Genomic DNA, 20,291 nt, shown 5'->3' on the forward strand with positions numbered 1-20,291 from the left:
TAGTGAAAATACTGAGCAAAGGCACAAGAGCATTAAAGACACTAGCAAACCTACTAAAGCCAAGGTGAACAAGCTACTGAAGAAAAATTTATCTAAGGATTCACAAGGCTTAGTCATGGTGATGAGTGATACCAGGAAAAGTAAATTTGTATGCTGTCATACTTACTTTCAATCTGGTATTTATGCTAATAAAGCTTTTTTATTATGCTAATAAAACTTTGCTGTATGATTGATGTATTTCTTTTAATGACATCTAAAATTTCCCTCCTCCTTTAGGAGTCTTTGTAAAATATAAGGAAACATTTGAAACCCTCAGTTTCCTTCACCCTGCCCAACCTTACTATTATTTGCATGAATGCATTCAGTGAGTAGGGTAGCACTCAGAAATCAGGTCACTACAGCTGATGCATTAAAAAGACATAGCTCAGATAGAAACACAGGATACAGGAATCTGTAGTACTGTAGGATGCAAGGATAGAAATACTCAACAAAGTGCATTGCTTGCTATTCCAGGATTCCGAAGGAGTGGAAATCATGCTAGGAGTCTGTGCAAGTGGACTCTTAATATATCGAGACAGACTAAGAATAAATAGATTTGCCTGGCCAAAGGTTTTGAAAATTTCCTACAAGAGGAACAACTTCTACATCAAAATCCGACCAGGAGAGGTAAGGGCATCCTGATTCTCCTAAGTGGATGAGCCTCTTGAAAAAACATATTTTTTTATTGATTTTTTTGATTTGTTTTGTCTTATAAGCTTTTAACATTCCTCTCCATTCATATTTCCTAATTTATGCTGATTTTCTTAGGAAAGGTTAGGTATTTAATTTCTTTAAAATTCAGGTAAAAAACAAGTTTCTGTTTACATCCATGAACTAATGTAAGAAATAAATATGGCCATCTGCACATAAAAAGCTCATCCGTATTATGAATACTTTGGGCATTTAAGTAGCATATTTCTTATTCATGGAGAGCTTGTTATCCTCCCTCATGTTGTACATTAAACTGGCATTTATCTCACCCACTAAGAAATGTAAACAGGCCATACCAAACTTTATAAGCATATCAGACCAGTATATTTACAGCATTTGGGGTAGCTGCACACATGAGCTCTCCCAGGAGAGCTCCCGCTCTGGCTCTGGAGAAGGGGATGTGAAACCTCGTACAGTGAGTGCCCTCTCGTGGCTCAGCCGGATGCGAAGCAAATACCGACCTCGTGGGCTGAGCATTCACTCACCCAGAAATCATGGATGTCATGGAATGGTTTGGGTTGGAAGGGACCTTAATGATCATCTAGTTCCAACCCCTCTGCTGTGGGCATGGACACCATCCACTAGACCAGGTTGTCCAAAGCTCCATCCAGCCTAGCCTATGAGATGCTAACTCTTGAGAAATTCAGTATCATCAAAGGCAAAAGAGGATTTCCATCTTAAATGCTGGCACAATAATTGGCCTGTGATAGATGAAATCCCCATATCCATTTAGAGTGTGGAGCTGTACAGCAGGATAGAAATCACTTAGATGAGGACTGGCATTTCTCTCTTAATGCAGCCAATGTCTCTGGGACTGACTTCATAACTGACCTGGGAAACTTGCTGGGGCTCCCCACTCCTGAGCCTGAGCCTTTTTTAGAGTCCTAAACCAAAATCCACAAACCTATGTTTCCTGCCCCTCAGCAGACACAGTTTTAATAACCAAATTTCTAGCCTTGAATTCAATTTTAAGAACTCAAACAAATAGTCATTGGCATTCTCAATGCCTGCACTCAAGCTCTCTGCCACTGCTACCCTGTTGAGCTCTGATGGTCTTGGTGCACAGTATCCTGTGACCAGGCCACAGTTCCATGTGTAAAATAATCAATGCAGCCTCTGTCCAAATTACATTTGATGATAATGTGATTCACTAACCCACATCATCTTTATTATTTTGTTGTTTCCTGCCTTATTTCCCTGTCAGCTTCTGTAGGGATCCAGACTTCCTTGCAAGTGCCTTTCTGTCTACCTTTCCCCCATCATAGCAGCTGTGTTTTACCTACTTAGCTGTCTGCATGTATCCATCAACATGTTACTGCAGATATAGCTGGCACAGCTTCTGCATCTGAAATATATAAATTTGCAGCACAATCTAAAGAGGTCTGTTTTTATCTCTGGACAGCTCTTTTCAATTACCTGTCTTGCCTCATCCTCCTCAGATGAATTAGCTGTAACCACTGTGATTTACTAATAGTAGTACTTCCTCTGTAAATATCCTTAATCTAAGATGTGTGAGACCAAGCCAGTCCCTAAGGACAATTGCTCACCTCCAGCTATTACCAGGCTTCTCACTGTAGTTCTGACTAGTGAAATTAAATCAACAGAGTGAAACACTTGAGTGATGTTTTCTCAGAAGTCTCCCAAATCTTAACTGATCTCTTTTTTACTTTAGGGTATAAAACATCACTGTCACTATAAGAAATCTCTTGCTCATTACTAGTGTTTTCCCCTAGAAATGATCCTCAAAGGTTGCCATAGATTATGATTTACAGCTTCTTTCCCAGAATTCTTTCTCTAGAATCTGAATATATGTGGTTATGTACATGAGCATATACATCCCCCCTTGCAACGAGGTCATACAGACGGAGGAAATGAAGATGAACCTTGTGTACACTGTCTAAAAAGAGATGCACAGCATCAAAAACATACTTATTCTTTTTTCCTACCTAGTTTGAGCAGTTTGAAAGCACTATTGGGTTTAAGTTGCCAAATCATCGTGCTGCAAAGCGCTTATGGAAAGTGTGTGTTGAACATCATACATTTTTCAGGTATGTGGATTTCTTTTCCTAAAGGTGTGATGTAAAATGCAACAGAAAATATCAGTTTTGTCAGCAGAGATGAAACCCTTCAAATCAAATTGTCTTTCCGATCATGAGGTACCTCTGAGCAGATAAAAGAAGGTTATTGCTTTTTCAAAATTTGAGATGTTGCACCCAAATTATTCATACTATTTCAGATAGATGCTGCTAAAAATCACCATATGGTCCTAATTAATCACTTTGCTTTATCTGTGCCACAATATTATCAGCTGCTATAATTAAAGAGATGCAGGACTCTGCTGCACTACTGCATATAAGTTTGCATAGAGAGAACAGCTTATATGGAAGATTGCTGAAGGATATGGCTAAGAGTTTAAAAAAGAAGAATATTTTTTTTAATTAGATATGAAAGTACAGACAGTAGTCGGTCATGGTTATTTTTGGTCACCCAGAATACCCAACCCCTAGCTGTAATTTTTGGATTACTAAGGAATTTTGCACCTTTTTTTTTTTACTTCTAGGAAGAACAGAGAAAACTGTGGGTTAGTGAAATAAGTGCTGTAATTAGTTTGCACTAAGATACTCACTAAACAGATACTTTAAAAGGAAAACACAAAAGGGTGAGATTTTCAACAGTTTGAATGGGTGTCCATTGCTTAAGAACCACCTCTGGGAAATGTTTGGGAGTATTGAAGAATGTCCCTCCTTTCCTAAAACTGTTAGTTCGGGCTGTCTATACATTCATATGAAATACAGTCTTAGCAGCAAAAGATCTAAAGAGAAATGGAGTGTGCATTTTTGGGATATTTTCTGATTTTTAATGAAAAATCAATGTCTGAAGCATAGACTCTGTAGCAGCAGAATGGCTTTTTCAGACAGCTGCCATACCCAAAATACAGAGGGTGGGAGAGCTCTAACCTGAAAAATGTCTACAGCCCTGTGAATGAATACTGCCTGTCATTCACTGGAAATCAGTTCTGGCCCTGTCCTGAGCATAACATTACCATGTTAAATTTGAAGAGATACATCCGCATTTCAGCCCAATCAAGGCCTCTGGTACAAGGAACACCTTTTTAGTTTTGGTGATCAGAAAATAGTAAATCTGATTTTCAAGCATGAAGGAGCTGAGTGATTCTTGCCCATTTGGAAGAACTCAGATCTTCAAATGCTTTAGCTAAGTGGTTTTGTCATGCTGTATCAGGGGCATCCTTGATTCCCTTTCAGCCACAGACCGGTGGGGCACAGATTACGATGAAGAGTGGTACCCAGGAGTCGTCTTCTCTGCAGAAACAGTGGACTGATTTTGGAGGAGGGGGAATAACAGGTGCACTGCTTGGTGTGTTTTAGGCTCCTGCTGCCAGAAGCACCTCCAAAGAAGTTCCTCACCCTGGGCTCCAAGTTTCGATACAGTGGCCGGACGCAGGCCCAGACGAGAAGAGCCAGTGCCCTCATAGACCGTCCTGCTCCGTACTTTGAGCGGTCCTCTAGTAAACGTTACACCATGTCTCGCAGCTTAGATGGGGGTAAGGTCCTCTCAACTGACCTTATCAAACATCATCATCACAGTGGTCACTGCTTTAGATTAGGTGTAAATCTCATCATCTCCTCTCCTTGAGATTTGGCTGAGTGGAAGGTGTGAGTACCTGCACGTTCACTGCAGGGGTTGAGGAGGATGCAGAGAAATTCCATGCTAAATGTACTGCTGTGGTCCTTACAGAGTGTTTGACTGGAGGATGTCCTTTGGAATCCACGCTTCACAGAGCCTCTGTCCTTGGCCTCATATCTGCTTCCCTAATTTGGGGAAGGATGAGATGGATGTGCCTGCCCAAGAATGTCAGGCTTCAACACTTTTTCAGGGTTTGCATGAGTAACTGTTTGGGTTTTGGTTTAATCTGAGATTTTCTTCTGTGTAGGTTTTTCACTTAAATCTGTTACAACCCAGAAATTATTATTTCCCTTGAGTGATAACACTTGATTCCAATTACCTCACATCCTGATCCAATGAACACTAAGAGACTTTTTTCATATGTTATTTTAGAAAGTTTGAAATTGAGAATAACTTACATAGATTAATAGTACATCCTTCCTCTATCCTTGCTTCATGGAGGTCATGGTTCTGCTGCTGACTTTGGTTAAATCAGTTTGTAGTTCAGAGTATCAGCTACTTCCATCAGCTATTACTGTTGTCAGCTGTTGAGTAAAAAGAGGCTGTAGTTTTGCAGTTTATTTTTGTAAGAAAAAAGAAGACTGAGACTAAACACAGATTAATTACAGATTAAAAAAAGGTGAACTCTCTTGCAGAATATCACAAATTGCAATGAATATAATTGCTGATGGGGATGGGTGAAGTTTTGATTTAAAAGTACACATGACAAGCCTTTTCCTCTCCCTCTAAAGGTGCTGCTTGTCATTGATTATTTTGGAATATTCTAATTCTGATGTGCTTCTTGCTCGTTACCAAGCAACTGGTGACCTGATTGCTGTGCATGTGTTTCAAAGCAGAAATTATCCTTCTGCATTATTTTGTTTGTAACATCTAAACAAGATGTCTCCCTCTACTCCCTTTGCTTTCTTCTGCCTCCTGAACTTAATCCCAAGAGATGAGATACCTGAAACACTTTACCCAGCATTTGTTAGACTCTGCAAGATTTTTATGATGTTAGTTTGCCTAAGTGCAAATGGGGGAAAGAGGTTTTTTAAATCAATGCTTATGATTTCTTCACTAGCGTTGTTACTATAGTGCAGATGTGTCTGTAACATTCTGCATTGTGCTTACATTGTGATCCAGACTCTGACATTTGTTACAGATGCAAGTGAGTTTATAAATGTGAAAATTCCTATTGGTTTAGAAAACAGTTACCCAATAATCAAGAGCAGGGTCTGGGCATATGTTAAAATTTTGATTACATTCTATCTGTAAAGGTACTATTTCTTTCAAAATAACTTTTATATATTTAAATCTGATTCATTATTGAGCACTTGCATCCTAAAATGTACTGAATGTCGTCACTTTGCAGAATTTTTTAGGATAATAAGCTCACCTAACTGGCAGACTTTAGTACTCAATAATACAAGGATCACATTTCCTTTTTATCAGGTATTTTGCCTGTGTTATATCAATGCTGTCATTTTCTGTAATGCAGCACGTTACTAAATCTGCATTTGATCTGTGTTTTTATATTCTGACAGATTTTTAAAAAAACCATCTCTTCCACCCCCATGGCTGATGTCATAGTTGGTTCTCCTTATGCTTCCTGCCTGATAACTGTGGCAATGCATTGCTTTTTTTTTTTGTGGTGTTTTACTACTGTAATAATTTTAACGGCTTGCTAACATTTAACAACTGTGTAATGCACACATTAGCTACAGTAATGTGTGTATACACATCCATAATATATGTGTATGCATATAAAAGCTATGAGCTTGAAGTAAACAATTTATTTAAATGTATGCACATGCTTCTGGTTTCCTGAAACATGACATAGTTGTGTTTTTAGTGTTATCTCAAATGTTTTTCTAAACCAGCTTTTTTAATTTTGTGCAGCTTCTCAGCAAAAGCTATTTCAGATTTTCCCTCTTTAAATATTTGCTTTTAGCATCAGTGAATGAAAACCATGAAATGTACATGAAGGATTCTGTGTCTGCTGCAGAGGTTGGTACTGGCCAGTACGCCACAACAAAGGGCATCTCTCAGACCAACTTGATAACCACTGTGACTCCAGAGAAAAAGACAGAAGAGGACAAAGATGATGAAGAGGGCAAAAAGAAGAGAGCAGAGGAAGTCACCCCGATTTCAGCAATACGCCATGACACCAAGGTAGAATTTTCAGGGTTTTGTATTAAACAAGGCTGCCTTGAGAGTGCTTGGAGAAACATAGAATTTTTAGGGAAGGGGGAGAAAGAGGAAATAAAACTAGTTCTGTGAAAGGAAATATACTATGTGTATTTGCATGTCTTGAACCAGTGTTTTTGCAGTCCTTTCAGTTTGCATATAATGTTGTACAAGTTAGTTCCTGCCTTGGACTTTTCTTTTAAATATGTTTAACAGTCAGATTGATGTTTTTCACGCAGCATTCAACATCTCTTTAGGAATTTCCCAGAAGTAGCCTGGTGGTGCATGTTTGTTCTTCTGGTTTTCAGTCATATTTTGACTTTAGTATGACCATCCTATTTTTTTATTTTGATAAGGCAAAAAAATAGTTCTGTATGTAGCCCTGTGCTTTAAACTATTGCTCTTATACTTCTCATAACACTGTTTCTTTGCATGAATTTCAGTGGACATTTTTTCTCTATTAACTTCTGGATTCTAATCTGCTGTTAAAAGCAATTCTTTTCTGGCTTACAAAAGCACTTGCTTCACTTGTTTGAAGTTTCTGTTGAAGAAAGCATTTTTTACTGATGGTTCTCTTATCAATTCTTAAATTTGAGTCATCCCTCATCATCTTCAATCCCACCACCAGCACACACACATGGTTTTGCATAATATATACTGAGATATTAAAACAGGGTAAACCTAACAGAAGGATGGAGGAAATAGTGAATAGAGGTTAACAGTGAAGAGGAATGCAGTAAAATAGCATTCAGAAAGTGTACTGTGGAATGCATTTGCTAAACAAGTAAGGTTTACTTACCCTCATCTTTTAGGAAAAAAACCCTTGATATATATATTTATAGCCACAGAACTGTCAAGTATGCAAATATTAGAACCTGAACTTTTAGTTTGATCATATAAGGCCACGATGAGCTACATAGCAAAAGGATCAAGTTCTCAAAAAGAGTTGCAGTTAAGGTACTGAAAACCAGAAACAAATTGAGTTACTGAAAATTGCTAATGAGAGAGGTTTTCTTTTGAAAGCGTGTGCTGTATTGTAGCATTTAAAAGATAATCTTTACAAAATTTAACTGGGGTCTTCTTGAAACTCCATTGGTTTCCACACAGAGAAAGAATGATGAAAATCAAGTATGTAGAAAACATCCAAAAGAAGCTAGTTCTGTTCCAAGTGTTCATTAATTTAAATCAATGGAGGGATCAGCTGCATTTTGAAGATCATCTAGCTGTTCCTTATATATGGCTAGAAATACTCAGAGATCATTTAGGAGACTAATTTGATGGATCTTATATATGCACAAATGATTGATTTTTACCCCCACTCAAGAGATGAGTTCTTTTTAAACCATCATAAATAGAGTTTCAGTTCTGTAATCCTACAGAGACCTCAGTCCTGCTTCCACATGGACCTGCTAACAGATTTGTCTGTCATCATAAAGGGAATGTCTCAAGAAACACAATACAAGCTTGAAATCAAATCCCTTTTAAGGGCATATAAATGTTTTAGGTATGTTTGCAGCTTTTCCTTAAGACATTTTGCCTTTGTTTTATCCATGTGTATTTAAGTACCAGAAGTTATTCTAAATATTAATACTGTAAATATGTTAGCAATGAATAGTTTGAATTAGAAAAGAATACATTTACTTTGGATTTTTGTCTTTACAGTAAAGAGAAGTTGTATTAGTGTGTGTATTTAGCTCACACAAAAACCTGTGAGTCCATCAGCATTGTTTTGACTTGAGCTTACTACATTAAGCCCATAAAGACATTTGTAAGTGGTTTGAAGCTAGGCTTGGTTCTGATTGCTTAGGTTGGGAATACAGATTCCTTGAATTGATAGATTGTTAGAGAAGAGAGAAAGGGAAATATGAAGGAGGAAGGAAAGAAGTTCTTCTATGTAATTACTTGGCTTATGTCCCACTCCTACCATTAATATACCTGGTAAAATTCAGGCTTAGTAGCAATTGGCATTTAAAACTTGAATCTGCTTTTTGCCTTCAGTTCAACACCGGCTTGAACTGGAGGCAAATGCTGTTGTGGCTTTAAAGTAATTTGCTTTTGGGAGCCTGGAGTGAAAGTGAAATGGCTATTATAGCTCTCTGGGGAGATATGATATGGATGGAGCAGCTCAGGCACTTAGGGTTTTATCGTGGATACTGTGGGCCATTTCAGCTATGTGCACTTGGTGGATTTTGGCCAAAGCATCTCTGATCCATCAGCGTTGTGGCAGATATTGTAGTGGGTATGTGTCTTGGTGATGACAGTGGTTTTTGTCCTTCTAAAGAGCAGTGGTGTATGCTTGCAGGGAACATGTGAAATGACAATCACCATTTCCACTGAATCACCTCCCTCCTCCTACCAGTTTTTTGACCTCAAATGTCCTGAAAGGCTAGTTGAATGCCCTACAAGTGGCATATCAAAGCAGATGCTGCTTGTTGGTAGCCAGTATTCTTGGCATTTTGGTAAAACTTGTAGCAAAAGCATCAGGGTCATTTTTGCCTCTTCACTATGGGTAAAGGATTACATTTTGATTATGAGAAGACGTGGCAGTGTGGGGCAAGGACTCTTTCTAGCCAGCCCCACTTCAGATCCCCAGTGAGAGAGCATGGGGTCTGCTGATCCACAAGTCTCAACTCCCTTCTTTCAGTGTACAGCCAAAGAAGTGGCAGCATGGAGGGGCTGGCAGGTTGCATGGCTGGGAGGGGCTGAGCCCCAGCACTGCCTGCTCGGGCTCACAGTGAGCAGAGGTGAGGGCAGGGCTGTGGTGATGCCCAGCAGGGGCCAGTGGTGGGAGCTGTGCTGAGGAACCGGCTGCTGGGATATCTGTTGAGCAGTTTTTCTCCATCAGGAGCATTGAAGAATGGATTTCTGCTCCCCCCATCAAACAACAATGTGTTTTAATTTGATTTATGGTCTCTATTTTCTTTTTAAAATATTGCAGTTGAGGAAATTAAAGTCCTTGGATTTATTTTAATTATATATAATAATATTATATAATGGAATTATTTTAATTATTACTGCTGAGGTTGTCCAAGGCATAGATGGGAAGCATTCAGCCCTCACCGTGTCTCCTCCCGACTGCAAGAATGCTGTCACAAGTACTGCTGGTACCAGAAATATGTTTCCTTCTTTGTTGCTCTCCATATATTTCATGTTTGAAAACTTTATGATCGGAAACCAATCTTGCAGTAAGTGAAAATTGGCAACACCTGAAACTCCCTATGTGGCCATGGAGGCTTTTATGTAAATCCTGCGCTGCAGAGGACTAGACAAATTTTGAATCAAGAAGTTGCCTTTTGTAAGCTGGAAGCGTGATTCGCTAATACCTGTGGTGTGTGGCATGGGAACATGCACCATTCAATTTGGTGGAAACCTGTAGCGTTAAAATACTGTTTATAATTTTATATATATAATATATATTATTTATCATCACAGAAGAAAATTAACTAATTACAGTTTTCTTTTTGTCCTTTTGCTTTTGCGCCTTGTTTGCTGCTCTTTCTCTGTCACCAGCCATCTTTGCTTGGCACTGACTCCCACCACTCCTCGCCATCCTTTCAGCCTGGCCCCCATGTATCTTCAGCAAAGCTTCGCAGGAGATGCAAGGAGAGCACTTGGACAAAGTCCTTAGGCTGTGAGGCCCCCAAAGAGAGCGCTCCAAAACACAGCGAGTTGGAGCCAGACTCTGACAGAAAGGGGCGAGTTTGCTCCGCCGAGCAAGACATGGCTTTTGGCTACAAGCAAAAAGCTGGCAGAGGCGGAACACTGTTTTCCTTCTCCTTGCAACTTCCAGAGTCATTTCCTTCCCTCCTGGATGACGATGGCTACCTGTCACTCCCTAACCTCTCCGAAACCAACCTCCTGCCTGCCAGTGTGCAGCACTACCTCCCCATCCGCTCCCCCTCCCTCGTGCCTTGCTTCCTCTTCATTTTTTTCTTTCTGCTCTCTGCCTCTTTCTCAGTGCCATACGCCCTCACTCTCTCCTTTCCTCTGGCTATGTGCCTCTGCTACCTGGAGCCCAAGGCGGCCTCCTTGAGTGCCTCACTTGCCAATGACCTGAGTGACAGTTCAGAGGAAGAGGTGTGTACCTCGGCATTGAACACACTCTTTTTCGTGTTCAGTGCTTCAGTCCTAACCAGTGTTAGATTGCTGCAATAGTGGTCCTACTTTCAGAGCCTCATTTCTGTCTGTGCTGATATGTTAGAAGGGGTTTATTTTTTGGTTTGGGGGTTGTTGTTTTTTGGTTTTTTGGTTTTTTTTTTTTCTTCTTCTTTTTTATTTTTTTCTCATTCTGGGAGTACAGCTTGGAGCCCAGGGTTAGGCACAACACTGTGTGGAAGAGGCTTGGCTTGAACTGTGTCAGTTGGTACAAAGTGACTAGCACTAAATGAAAAGAGCTTTTTCTTCCCTCTATCAGTTTATACTAGGGTTAGAGTAGTTATCTAAATAGTCAGTATTAAGTATAATTTTCTGCATAATTACTGAAGCATGCAAATATATTAATATGTATCTATATTTATATGACTAGCTACCTAACAGTGATGAGCACCCTCACCAGCTTTTGTCGTTTCAAAGTCCAGATGGACTCAGCTTTTTGCAAAAGGCTATCAGCTGTAACTGAACCCCAGAAAAGGCTTTCTGGTCCAGCAAAACCTGGATCTTGATTTTCAGCCTTGATCCCATCTCTGCTGCAGATTAAATTGTTTTCCCATGGTTAAATCCAGCATATCAGTGAGGGGTCAGATTGGGACAGCTGTTCTGCAGCTGTTGTGGGAGTTTGCCATGTGGGCTGTCTTGACATTTGCAGTGTTAGATTAGCACTGCCAAAACTGATGCCTCAAGCCACCAGGGTCATCATGGGCAGAGGAATCAGCTACAGTAGGAGTCTGCAGTGGTTCTGGGTACTGTGGATGTGCTGGTAAATCCAGAAGTAGGAAAGGAATCTGCTTAAGTAACAGAGTAACTGGCATCTCAGTTTTTGCTGGAGCCTGATTATTCTTGGTTGACAGAATAAAATAACGAGTTCAGGTTTTCCTTGATTTTCTATTTTCTTCTTCAACTTCAAATACAAAAGTATGGTTTTGTTTTGTATATAAAGAAAAAAACCCAGATCAGATAATCACAGACCAGTTGGCCATGTAAAACGCCACCTTGGCCACTTGTCAATAGTCCATTGCAGTAGCTCTCTTCAATAAACCAGCTAGAACCTTCTCATCTGCTGCTGTTGCTTTGTAAGACTTGGTGCAAGATTTCATTTTTCTTTTTTATGGAAAGCCAAAAGTCACATCAATTTGTCTTGTAAAAACATTGTCTTTAAATGCTTTTGGCTCTGTGATGCCTTACAACTAAAAATAATGTACAATTTCTGATAAAAGGCATCCAAAATGCTGCTGTCTTATTTCTTGTCCTCATTTTGAGACAGCATTTAAGTCTCAATTTGCATTAGCTCTGCACTTGGATTAATCTAATAGCAGTAACAGCATTAATATAGTTCCAGCCCTAGAGGCAATAATGAGGCAGTGTGTTTATGTAATACGTTAGTCTGTTCCTCTTTCAGAAATGAGCACTTCTTTTTGTTAGTAAAGTTAGGAAGTATTGAGCATAAAAACATCTAAAATAGGCTTTTTAGTATCACTCTTTTATGAGGGTGATTACTCTGGCAGTGCTTTCTGGCAGACAACACAGACTTGTGCCTAATCCACGGGGTATTTCTTGTTCAAAATATTGCATGAAAGTGAATATGTCTTAAACTCGGGCATGTCTGCATTACATTGGCAAAACAAATCACAGCAATTACGATCACAAGGTAGGAGAGGTGCAGCCACAGCACATCAGCAGAAGCTGCCTTCTGTCCTGCTCCAGCCCTTGGCTGCCCGCTAGCCCCACCTCAGCTGTACCTCAGCCCATCTTGGTGCTGAGCCTGGCCTTTCTTAGTCTTCACTCCAGAGGAGACCTGCCTTGCTTAGCCTTAACTCATCATTCCCTGCTCTGTGATAACCCCAGATCTTTATTTCAAGTAACTCAGTAATGTTGTCTTCGACTCCATGGCTGTTGATTGGCTTATCAGCAGACATTCATGTTGCAATAAAGCAAGCTTTATGCTTTATTTAGGATTTCATTCCACTTATGGCAAAAGAGATAGGAACCTTTTCCACCCCCACAGTTCACAAAAGATTGCACACAGAGATGCAGAAGACTACAGCCAGTATCCTGAACCAGTGCCTTATGTTGTTGAGCTTGTTCTACCTTGAGCTATGCATCTGGAGTTAGTCCATGCAAAGACAGAATCTCACCCCTTGGAATTCACTAGCTTCTGTGTTTTTTACCTTAGCAGCTAATTTTCTATTGACTTCAAGTTCTTAAAATGAACCCTATCTGCCAAACTTGTGTTACAGTGCCTTGACACAATTTTTAATTCTTTTTAAATGCCTAGATGCATTAATTACTCTTTGCTTCTTTTTTTTTTTTTTTTTTGTAAACAGGAGTGACAATGCATACTTTTTTTCTATTGCCATACCTTTACAATTGCCTATAATTTTATAAAGATATGAGATCCTTTTTTAATAAAGCAATAATTTTCCAGCATTTTAATGAAAGCAATTGGACCAGCCTAATAGACTGCTTTGACATTATACTTCCATTTAAAAATAAATGTGGTCTGTCTCAAGAGTGGTCATGGCTTGAAAAATTTAATGTGACTTGCATTCATGCATTTAGCAAGTAGTGGAAAATGCTTGTTTATTCTTCTGTCTGTCATACAAACAATAAAAACTCTTCAAAGAATAAAAAAGCTATTGAAAAAAATCAAAACATTGTCTCATGACACAATGGAGTTGTTAGAAAATGGCAAAAAATTGGAGGAAATTTTTTAGCTTAGGAAAGCTAAGACTTATATTCCATCCACCAGTAGGTTGTTCTTGTATTCTTATTCATATTGATGTGATTGGAGGATGAAATGTGTTGTCTTGGCTTTAAATTGACTGCCTAGGTTACTATCTAAGGACCACAGAAAATCACTAATGGAAACCAGAGCTTTCACTGCTATCAAAACAACTTGGATCTGCCAGTCTGGGGCAGTAGGGTGTACTTTACTTACTAGTTTTCCATATGCTTACCTGACATCAGGGTAGTTGTTTGAACTCTCTTCTCAACCTGTAGTAACCTCCACTCCACTCTCTCTTTGACACTTGAGTTCTTCACTAAAATGTTCTTCATGCAAAGCAGGGATAGATCAGTCTGTGCAATGCTGTGCTTTGTTTCATTTTTATCACTCATACCTACTAAGTGTTTGGAGGGTGGGGGGAGTTACTTTTGTTTTTCTCCTGCTTTCATCCATACTCTTAAATGGAATGGGAAGTATTTTTTTTTTCTTCTTTTAATGGCAGTTTTCTTTCTTTTTACTATCATTAACAATTATCAGCTGCTCTTTATTGGAACCGAGTGGGATCTGAGCCTTACCATTACTCCACAGACAGACAGTAGATGGGCTGGGGGTGCAGTTATTTGAACTCCTTGGTAATGGTGTGTAAATGTGGAGACAAGAACAACCTCTATACAAATGAGGGGCTGAAAGTCAGATGACTGTTAAAGTAGCTTTGTTGTGGTTGTTTTCTTTAATTGTCTTTTTCCCCTCCAGATAAAAATTTAACCACCATTTTATATTGGCTAGAACAAAAATTAGTTCAATAATTTTCTGTAAAAAATCATTATGGGAGGAAAAGTTTGATTAGAAAATATTAGTCACTTTTTTCCCCATTTTTTAAGCTACCTGGTTTTCTTAAAAAAAAAAAAATGTTATTCAAATAACACTTTTCCAGTAACGTTTTGTTTGGCTTACAAATTTGTTCCAGTAAAGCTATATACTGTGTACAGTACGCCTCGAGTCTTCCTCTGAGTCTGTTCTGTTTACTAATATAGCATTTTTATTTTGCTTCTTTGACATGTGCGTTGTTCAAAAAGCAATGCTAATGCAGTTCACAGGGATGTTGAGTTTAACAGTTCCCCGTGTGAGCCGCGTGTACTGATGAGCTGGGTTTATTCTTTATTCCTGCCTTCCTCTCGGGACCCGGGTACTTGTCTAACCCAATAGACTGACAGTGAGCAGACGGATACTGCGGCTGATGGTGAGACCACTGCCACCGAGGTTTGTACAGTCGCCAGCACCCAGCTATGGCAGGGGAGAGCGTTTGGCCTCGTCTCTTCCCGACCCTGGGCCTTGGGGCTAGACCGCATGTCTGCTACGGCAGCTCAGGATCCCTCCCTGCGCGTGTGTGCATGTGCGTGCCTGCAAGCGGGAGAGCTTTGCTAGGAGAGTTGAGTTTCCAGTGCTCCCTGTGGGTTCCTCGTATTGCTGACTTGGGTTTGGAAGCTGCAAGGCCTCTGCATTGTGCGGTTAGTGGGGCAGTGGTGGTGTCACCCGTGCCAGGGCTGCCCACTCAGTGGGTTCTGCTGGCCAGATCGTGCCCTGGGGATTTTTGTTTGCTTGTTTGCTCTTATACTCTGAAGCCTGAGTGGGAACGTGAGGAAGAGACAATAAAAAGCTCTTTTCAAATTTACTGAATATTCTCACATTTTAAATATCTTAAGTTTTTTCTTTAATTTCACATGGCATCTTCACATATGGCCACTGCTAGTCCAGGTATTCTTTTCAGAGGAGAAATGTAAAATGTTTATATTTTCCTTGCGCTAAGAAGCCTCATATCCACAACATGGTACATAGACTGTGTAGGCAAATTCAACCCTATGTGACTTCACTGAAGTGCATATAATGCTTTCATAATTAATATGGTTGCAACTGCAAACATGAGCTGAATTTCGTCTGACATCTGCTAGAAGACAGTGTCTTACTACAAACATTACTCTAGGTTTTCAGAAGGATCTCATTAATATTTGAGACTTAAAATTATCGTCAAGGAAAATTTTTCTGTATGACGCATCAGGACGATTCAGCCTTGGCTGTAAATAGAATAAATTTGAACGGAGTTGTAAAGTAATCAACAGATTTTCCCATGAGTTATTTGTCTAATTAGGACTATATGAAAAATTAACAATAAAATAGCAGCACGGGCATTAAAAGAATTCAAACAGTGCAACAGCATAAAGTCTGTTGAGTCAGAAGTACAAGATGCTTTGAAGTGCTTCTTTCACTGCATAGCTTCAGGCCTTCAGCACTGTAGAAAGTAAAACATAATCATACAACTGTGAAATTTAAAATGTTCAGTTTAATACTCAAAATTTCATGTTAATATCCTAGTTGCCATCTTTATTTAGAGGAGAAGATATAGCACATTTCAGTTTTTCATATGGATACCTGATTTTCAAAATATGTGGTATATTTGCCACCTGAAAATTGCACCCTTGGAAACAGGGCTCCTGGCACTGTCTTTACAGTGCTGCTTTTGAAAATGGGCATTGAAGTGGACAGGATGTGTGAGCCATTCCAGATGATAGGTCGTGAAAGAATGTATACAGGCGAAATATGAAATAAAATTACAGAAATACAGAAAGGGACTGTGGTTAGGGAAATAGCATTTTAAGCAAATAAAAAGTGCTTCTTTCTTTAGAAAGTGTTGCAGGTTGTTTGCCCATGGTGAGTTTATGCAAAGCTTTGCCTGTGGCCCAGATTATGTCCTATGTGTAAATTCTGGAATTACGGAATTCCGAAGCATTTTCTGTTGCTGTTCTGTCCTAGATTAGCTGCGACCTTGGTGAGAAGGTACAACCGCTGCTCTATAAATCAAGATTTATTAATCTGGAGTGTAGCAATATTTATTAAAGGGAAATGTTTAACACCCTTTTGATAGCAAAACACAAATCTGAGAAGTGGGCCTTTGCTCTGAGTTAGGAAAACCGTGCAAAGCTAGTGTGTCTACTCCTTCTCCTTAAACCTTTAATGAGGAGAAAATGGGATTCTAACCTAGTGTGTACCTCTCACCAATGTTCACAAAGCCTTCATTCATACAAGTGGGTAAGGTGTTGTTTTCCAATCTTTCTTATGCTGGCAGTCGGATCAAGAGGAGGACGGAGATCTAAAGGCACAGGTACAGAAACAAAAGGTCTAGATGTTGCTCAGGTATAAATGTTGGAGGTGTTCACCTCTTTCAGCATGTTACTGTCAGTTCTCTGTGAAGAAATGTGTAGAAACAGCATTTTGTATCCTTTCAATACTGTGTCCCTTACTTTTCCCTTTCTTTTTCACTTCTTTCAGAATAGTCTGATTAAGCGAATACAGGGTGAAAATGTGTATGTCAAACATAGTAATCTTATGTTAGAGGTTGGTATTGGTATATACCAGTGCATGTACGTACATGTGTGTTAGTTTTAGTGGTAAACTGTGGATCTGCACTATGATGCATGAACTGTGTACTCCCACCTGCTAATAGATTATTTTTTCTCTCAGATTATGATGACTCCTCTAACCTGTACTATCAATATTGATATATGCGTGTGCCTCTATGTGTGTGCCTCCACGCACATATGTATGTTTGTATGGAGCCTCTTTATCAGGTGCAAATTATAGCAATATGGACAGGCTCTTTAAGAATGTATTTAGACTCACTTGTATGAGATATGCTATGCTGTTCTCTTTCAAAATGCCACATTTTCACAGAGTGTTGTGTTAGTGCTGTGCTCCCCGGCTCCCTGAGCTGTTACTTCCCTCTATACTAACCAAGTTGTGTGTTTTGGCTCTAAAGTTTGGTTGGCTGAGGATGTATCACAAACTGCTCTATTCTTTTAAAACTGTCTAGGATCTAGACAAAACCCAGGAAGATCTGATGAAACATCAGACCAATATAAGCGAGTTGAAACGCACCTTCTTGGAAACCTCCACAGAAACAACTGTGTCTAATGAGTGGGAGAAGAGGCTTTCCACATCTCCCGTTCGGCTTGCAGCAAGGCAGGAGGATGCTCCTATGATTGAACCACTAGTGCCTGAAGAGGTCAGCGTGAGCTGAAAGGCTTCATTATGTATTTGTCTATGCATTTTTACTTATAGCAGCTCTCACTAGATTAGAGACCATAGTTAGAAGCCAATCCCTGCTTGGAGGCACTCCCTTTTCTCAGAACATAGGCAGCAAAGATAGGAGGAAGAGTAGAAACCATAAATATATACATATCTAAATACATGTGTACATAAAGAATTCACTGGAAGCTGCATGGCAGAACTGGGTCTCTCTGAGGGTGCAAAATACAGGTGTTGTTACAGGTTCAGTGAGCTTGAGGAAGTCCAGCCATGCATGAAAGAAACCATGAAAGTGATGGAGAGAAAATTTAAACAATGGTGACTGGTTGGGAGACAGGTGGGGGCTGTGGTGCCAAGCTTGAAAAGAAAATACAGAACTAAGGGCAGAACTCTCAGTTTCTGAAAATAGGGAAGAAATAATGATGATAATTGGACCTTCTTGTTCAGTTCCATAAGGAACCTGATGGTTGCTGCAGTCTGCTGGATGCTGTCATTGAAGACCCAATGCAGATTGCTAAGTATCTGCATTTTCCCGCAGTGTGTGTGTGTGAAACAATCTTACTCACTGTGCAGTCTTGAAGTGCTTGTAAGAAACTTGGCAGTTTAAAAGCTGGCGTTTACTTGATCTGTAGGTAGATAAGGACATGTAGGGGTAGCAAGGGCACAATTGTTGTGCAATAAAATACATAGCGCAGAGTCTTGGCTTAAGTCCAGTGGAGCAAAAAGAAATAAGCTTGTATGGTCTGCCTGAAAGTTTTTTTATTATTATTATTCTATTATGAATGCATATATGGTTTCTGTCTCACAGAAATTATCTTTATGACTTTGTCTTGGTTTTAGCATTAAAAACCAATAAATGGTCATAAGATTTGTTTCTGTGCCCACAGCACTGGGGGATGTAATGGTATAGGGAACTCAGTAAAAATTGTCTGGAAAGTATAAATTGAAAGAGTGTTCTGCTTTCTCACCTCAGAGGTTGGTGTTGCAGACCCATAACTCTGGGGAAGGGCATCCCTGGAGGCATGCAACTTCTCCTTATAGGGAAAAGGGATATTGCCGAGGAAAGGGGTCTCACGTCTTCCTCTCCCACCTTATAGCCAGTTGCTGATGCTGGCACCAGATGTGCATTACTGTGGCAGTCATGTTGCATTAAAATACATAAAAATACAGGCTCAGTGCTCAAAGCTTCCTTTTTGAGGGGAGGATAGAAGAGTTTTAGTGTTGCTCCTACTGCCTTGCTCAGGAATTGTAACAGACCCTAAAAGCAGGTTGGTTTGATTGTAGTTGAAAATAAAGATTTATCCTTCTAAAAAGTAAAATTGTAAGTACAATGAACAGGATGCATTTATCATCATAAATATATAAGGAACTGTTGGAAAGGGTGGCTAGCTGAGCCTGAATCAGAGGATTGCGAAGGAAGGAAACTTAACACCAGCCTGTTTGTTTAATATCTTTATGTAGTAATGTACTACTACATCTTTATTACTTTAGGAATGTAATAAACAGTTTTAATTAAAACACACAAGCAGTATAAAAGTGTTACACAGCTATGTAGGCTTCACCCTGAGAAAATACATCTGAATTTAACCATTCATTTGGAAAGGAAAAGAACAAGAATTATACATACATCTAAGTAGCACATCTGTTTCACAGAACCTCATCTAAATGAAGGTATTTATTTGGAAAATTAAGAACAGACTTGAGCTATCAGAGCCTAACTCTGAGGCGACTTCTGCTGTAGATAACATTCCTGGCCATTCCTTTGGTCCCAGTAAGTGAGATGGTTTCAGTTCATTTGTCCTGATGAGAGGGGATTTTTTCAGGAAAAAGCTGAAGCCATCCATAGGTCAAAATCAGTACCTGTATGTCTACTAAGAAATGCAGAAGCAGTCAAGATGGTGTAGTGCCTTCTGCTAGTCAAAGAAGCTACACATTATCCACTTTAGAAATATGTTCAGTGCTGTTACCTGTAGCTCCTTCTTATAATAAAACAAGAACAGAAGAGAAAATATGTATTTTCAAAATATGATCTTTGAGCACATAGCACGTGAGTGTTTGGTCAGTGTGACTTTAAGCCACTGGTTGCACTTGGTTTCTTAGAACAGATGGGGAAATAATTTGGTTTTCCTTAGTGATGAAAAATATATAAATATCTTCCATGATCATAGCCAGATAGCTGTAGAACATGAGAGCCATCATATTGACAAAGTCCTTGACAATGTTTAATCTGACCTGAATTGGATGAAATCAAGACTTTAGGAGTAAAGGAGTTGTGCATCTCCTCGCAGTCAGGGAGCTGAACCATTTATCCCTTTCTAGTGACATATTTCTCTTTAAATTTCTATCTTTCCTCTTGAGAATATGTACCCTTTTATCATGCCAGTCATAGGATTTCCATTGGCATATTTATTGAGTGTAGTATTTACTGAAGTCACTAGAAAGGGTTTGTCAAGAAACCCATTTTGTTCTGTAGGGTCTTACTTTCTCTGGTCAAATGACAACAGTGGCCAGCCCAAAAGGTGGGCTCAAAAGCCTTGGGAAATTGAGTCTTACCTACATTTAACATTTTCCCAGTTGTTCAAGATAGTGAGATACTCTTACTATTCTCATAGCACTGGGAAAGCACTGATGGGATAAAAGTGAGGAGGTTTCGGTGTCACACAACAGGATACAAGAACACCAGTTAGCTCCCTCTGTAGGAAAAGTGTTC

At 39.5% G+C, this 20,291-nt stretch overlaps 1 protein-coding gene across 28 annotated transcripts in view; it reads left to right on the plus strand.

Moving 5' to 3' along the window:
* The window catches only part of EPB41L3 (erythrocyte membrane protein band 4.1 like 3), a 139,677-nt gene that overhangs the window by 109,802 nt on the left and 9,584 nt on the right, over positions 1 to 20,291 (plus strand). For 15 of the 28 annotated variants that reach the window (XM_085571946.1, XM_085571949.1, XM_085571954.1 and 12 more), the window contains exons 9-17: positions 514 to 666; positions 2,701 to 2,798; positions 4,137 to 4,312; positions 6,386 to 6,606; positions 10,132 to 10,698; positions 14,708 to 14,761; positions 16,623 to 16,658; positions 16,826 to 16,891; positions 17,367 to 17,558. In XM_085571946.1, the coding sequence (XP_085428072.1) occupies positions 514 to 666; positions 2,701 to 2,798; positions 4,137 to 4,312; positions 6,386 to 6,606; positions 10,132 to 10,698; positions 14,708 to 14,761; positions 16,623 to 16,658; positions 16,826 to 16,891; positions 17,367 to 17,558 (1,563 nt within the window). The remainder of the gene's footprint in view (positions 1 to 513; positions 667 to 2,700; positions 2,799 to 4,136; positions 4,313 to 6,385; positions 6,607 to 10,131; positions 10,699 to 14,707; positions 14,762 to 16,622; positions 16,659 to 16,825; positions 16,892 to 17,366; positions 17,559 to 20,291) is intronic. The other 13 variants (XM_085571958.1, XM_085571963.1, XM_085571964.1 and 10 more) reach the window with 8 other exon arrangements.

The sequence above is a fragment of the Lonchura striata genome, chromosome 2 (genome assembly GCF_050655825.1).
Source record: "Lonchura striata isolate lonStrDom1 chromosome 2, ASM5065582v1, whole genome shotgun sequence".
In the NCBI taxonomy this organism is placed as follows: domain Eukaryota; kingdom Metazoa; phylum Chordata; class Aves; order Passeriformes; family Estrildidae; genus Lonchura; species Lonchura striata.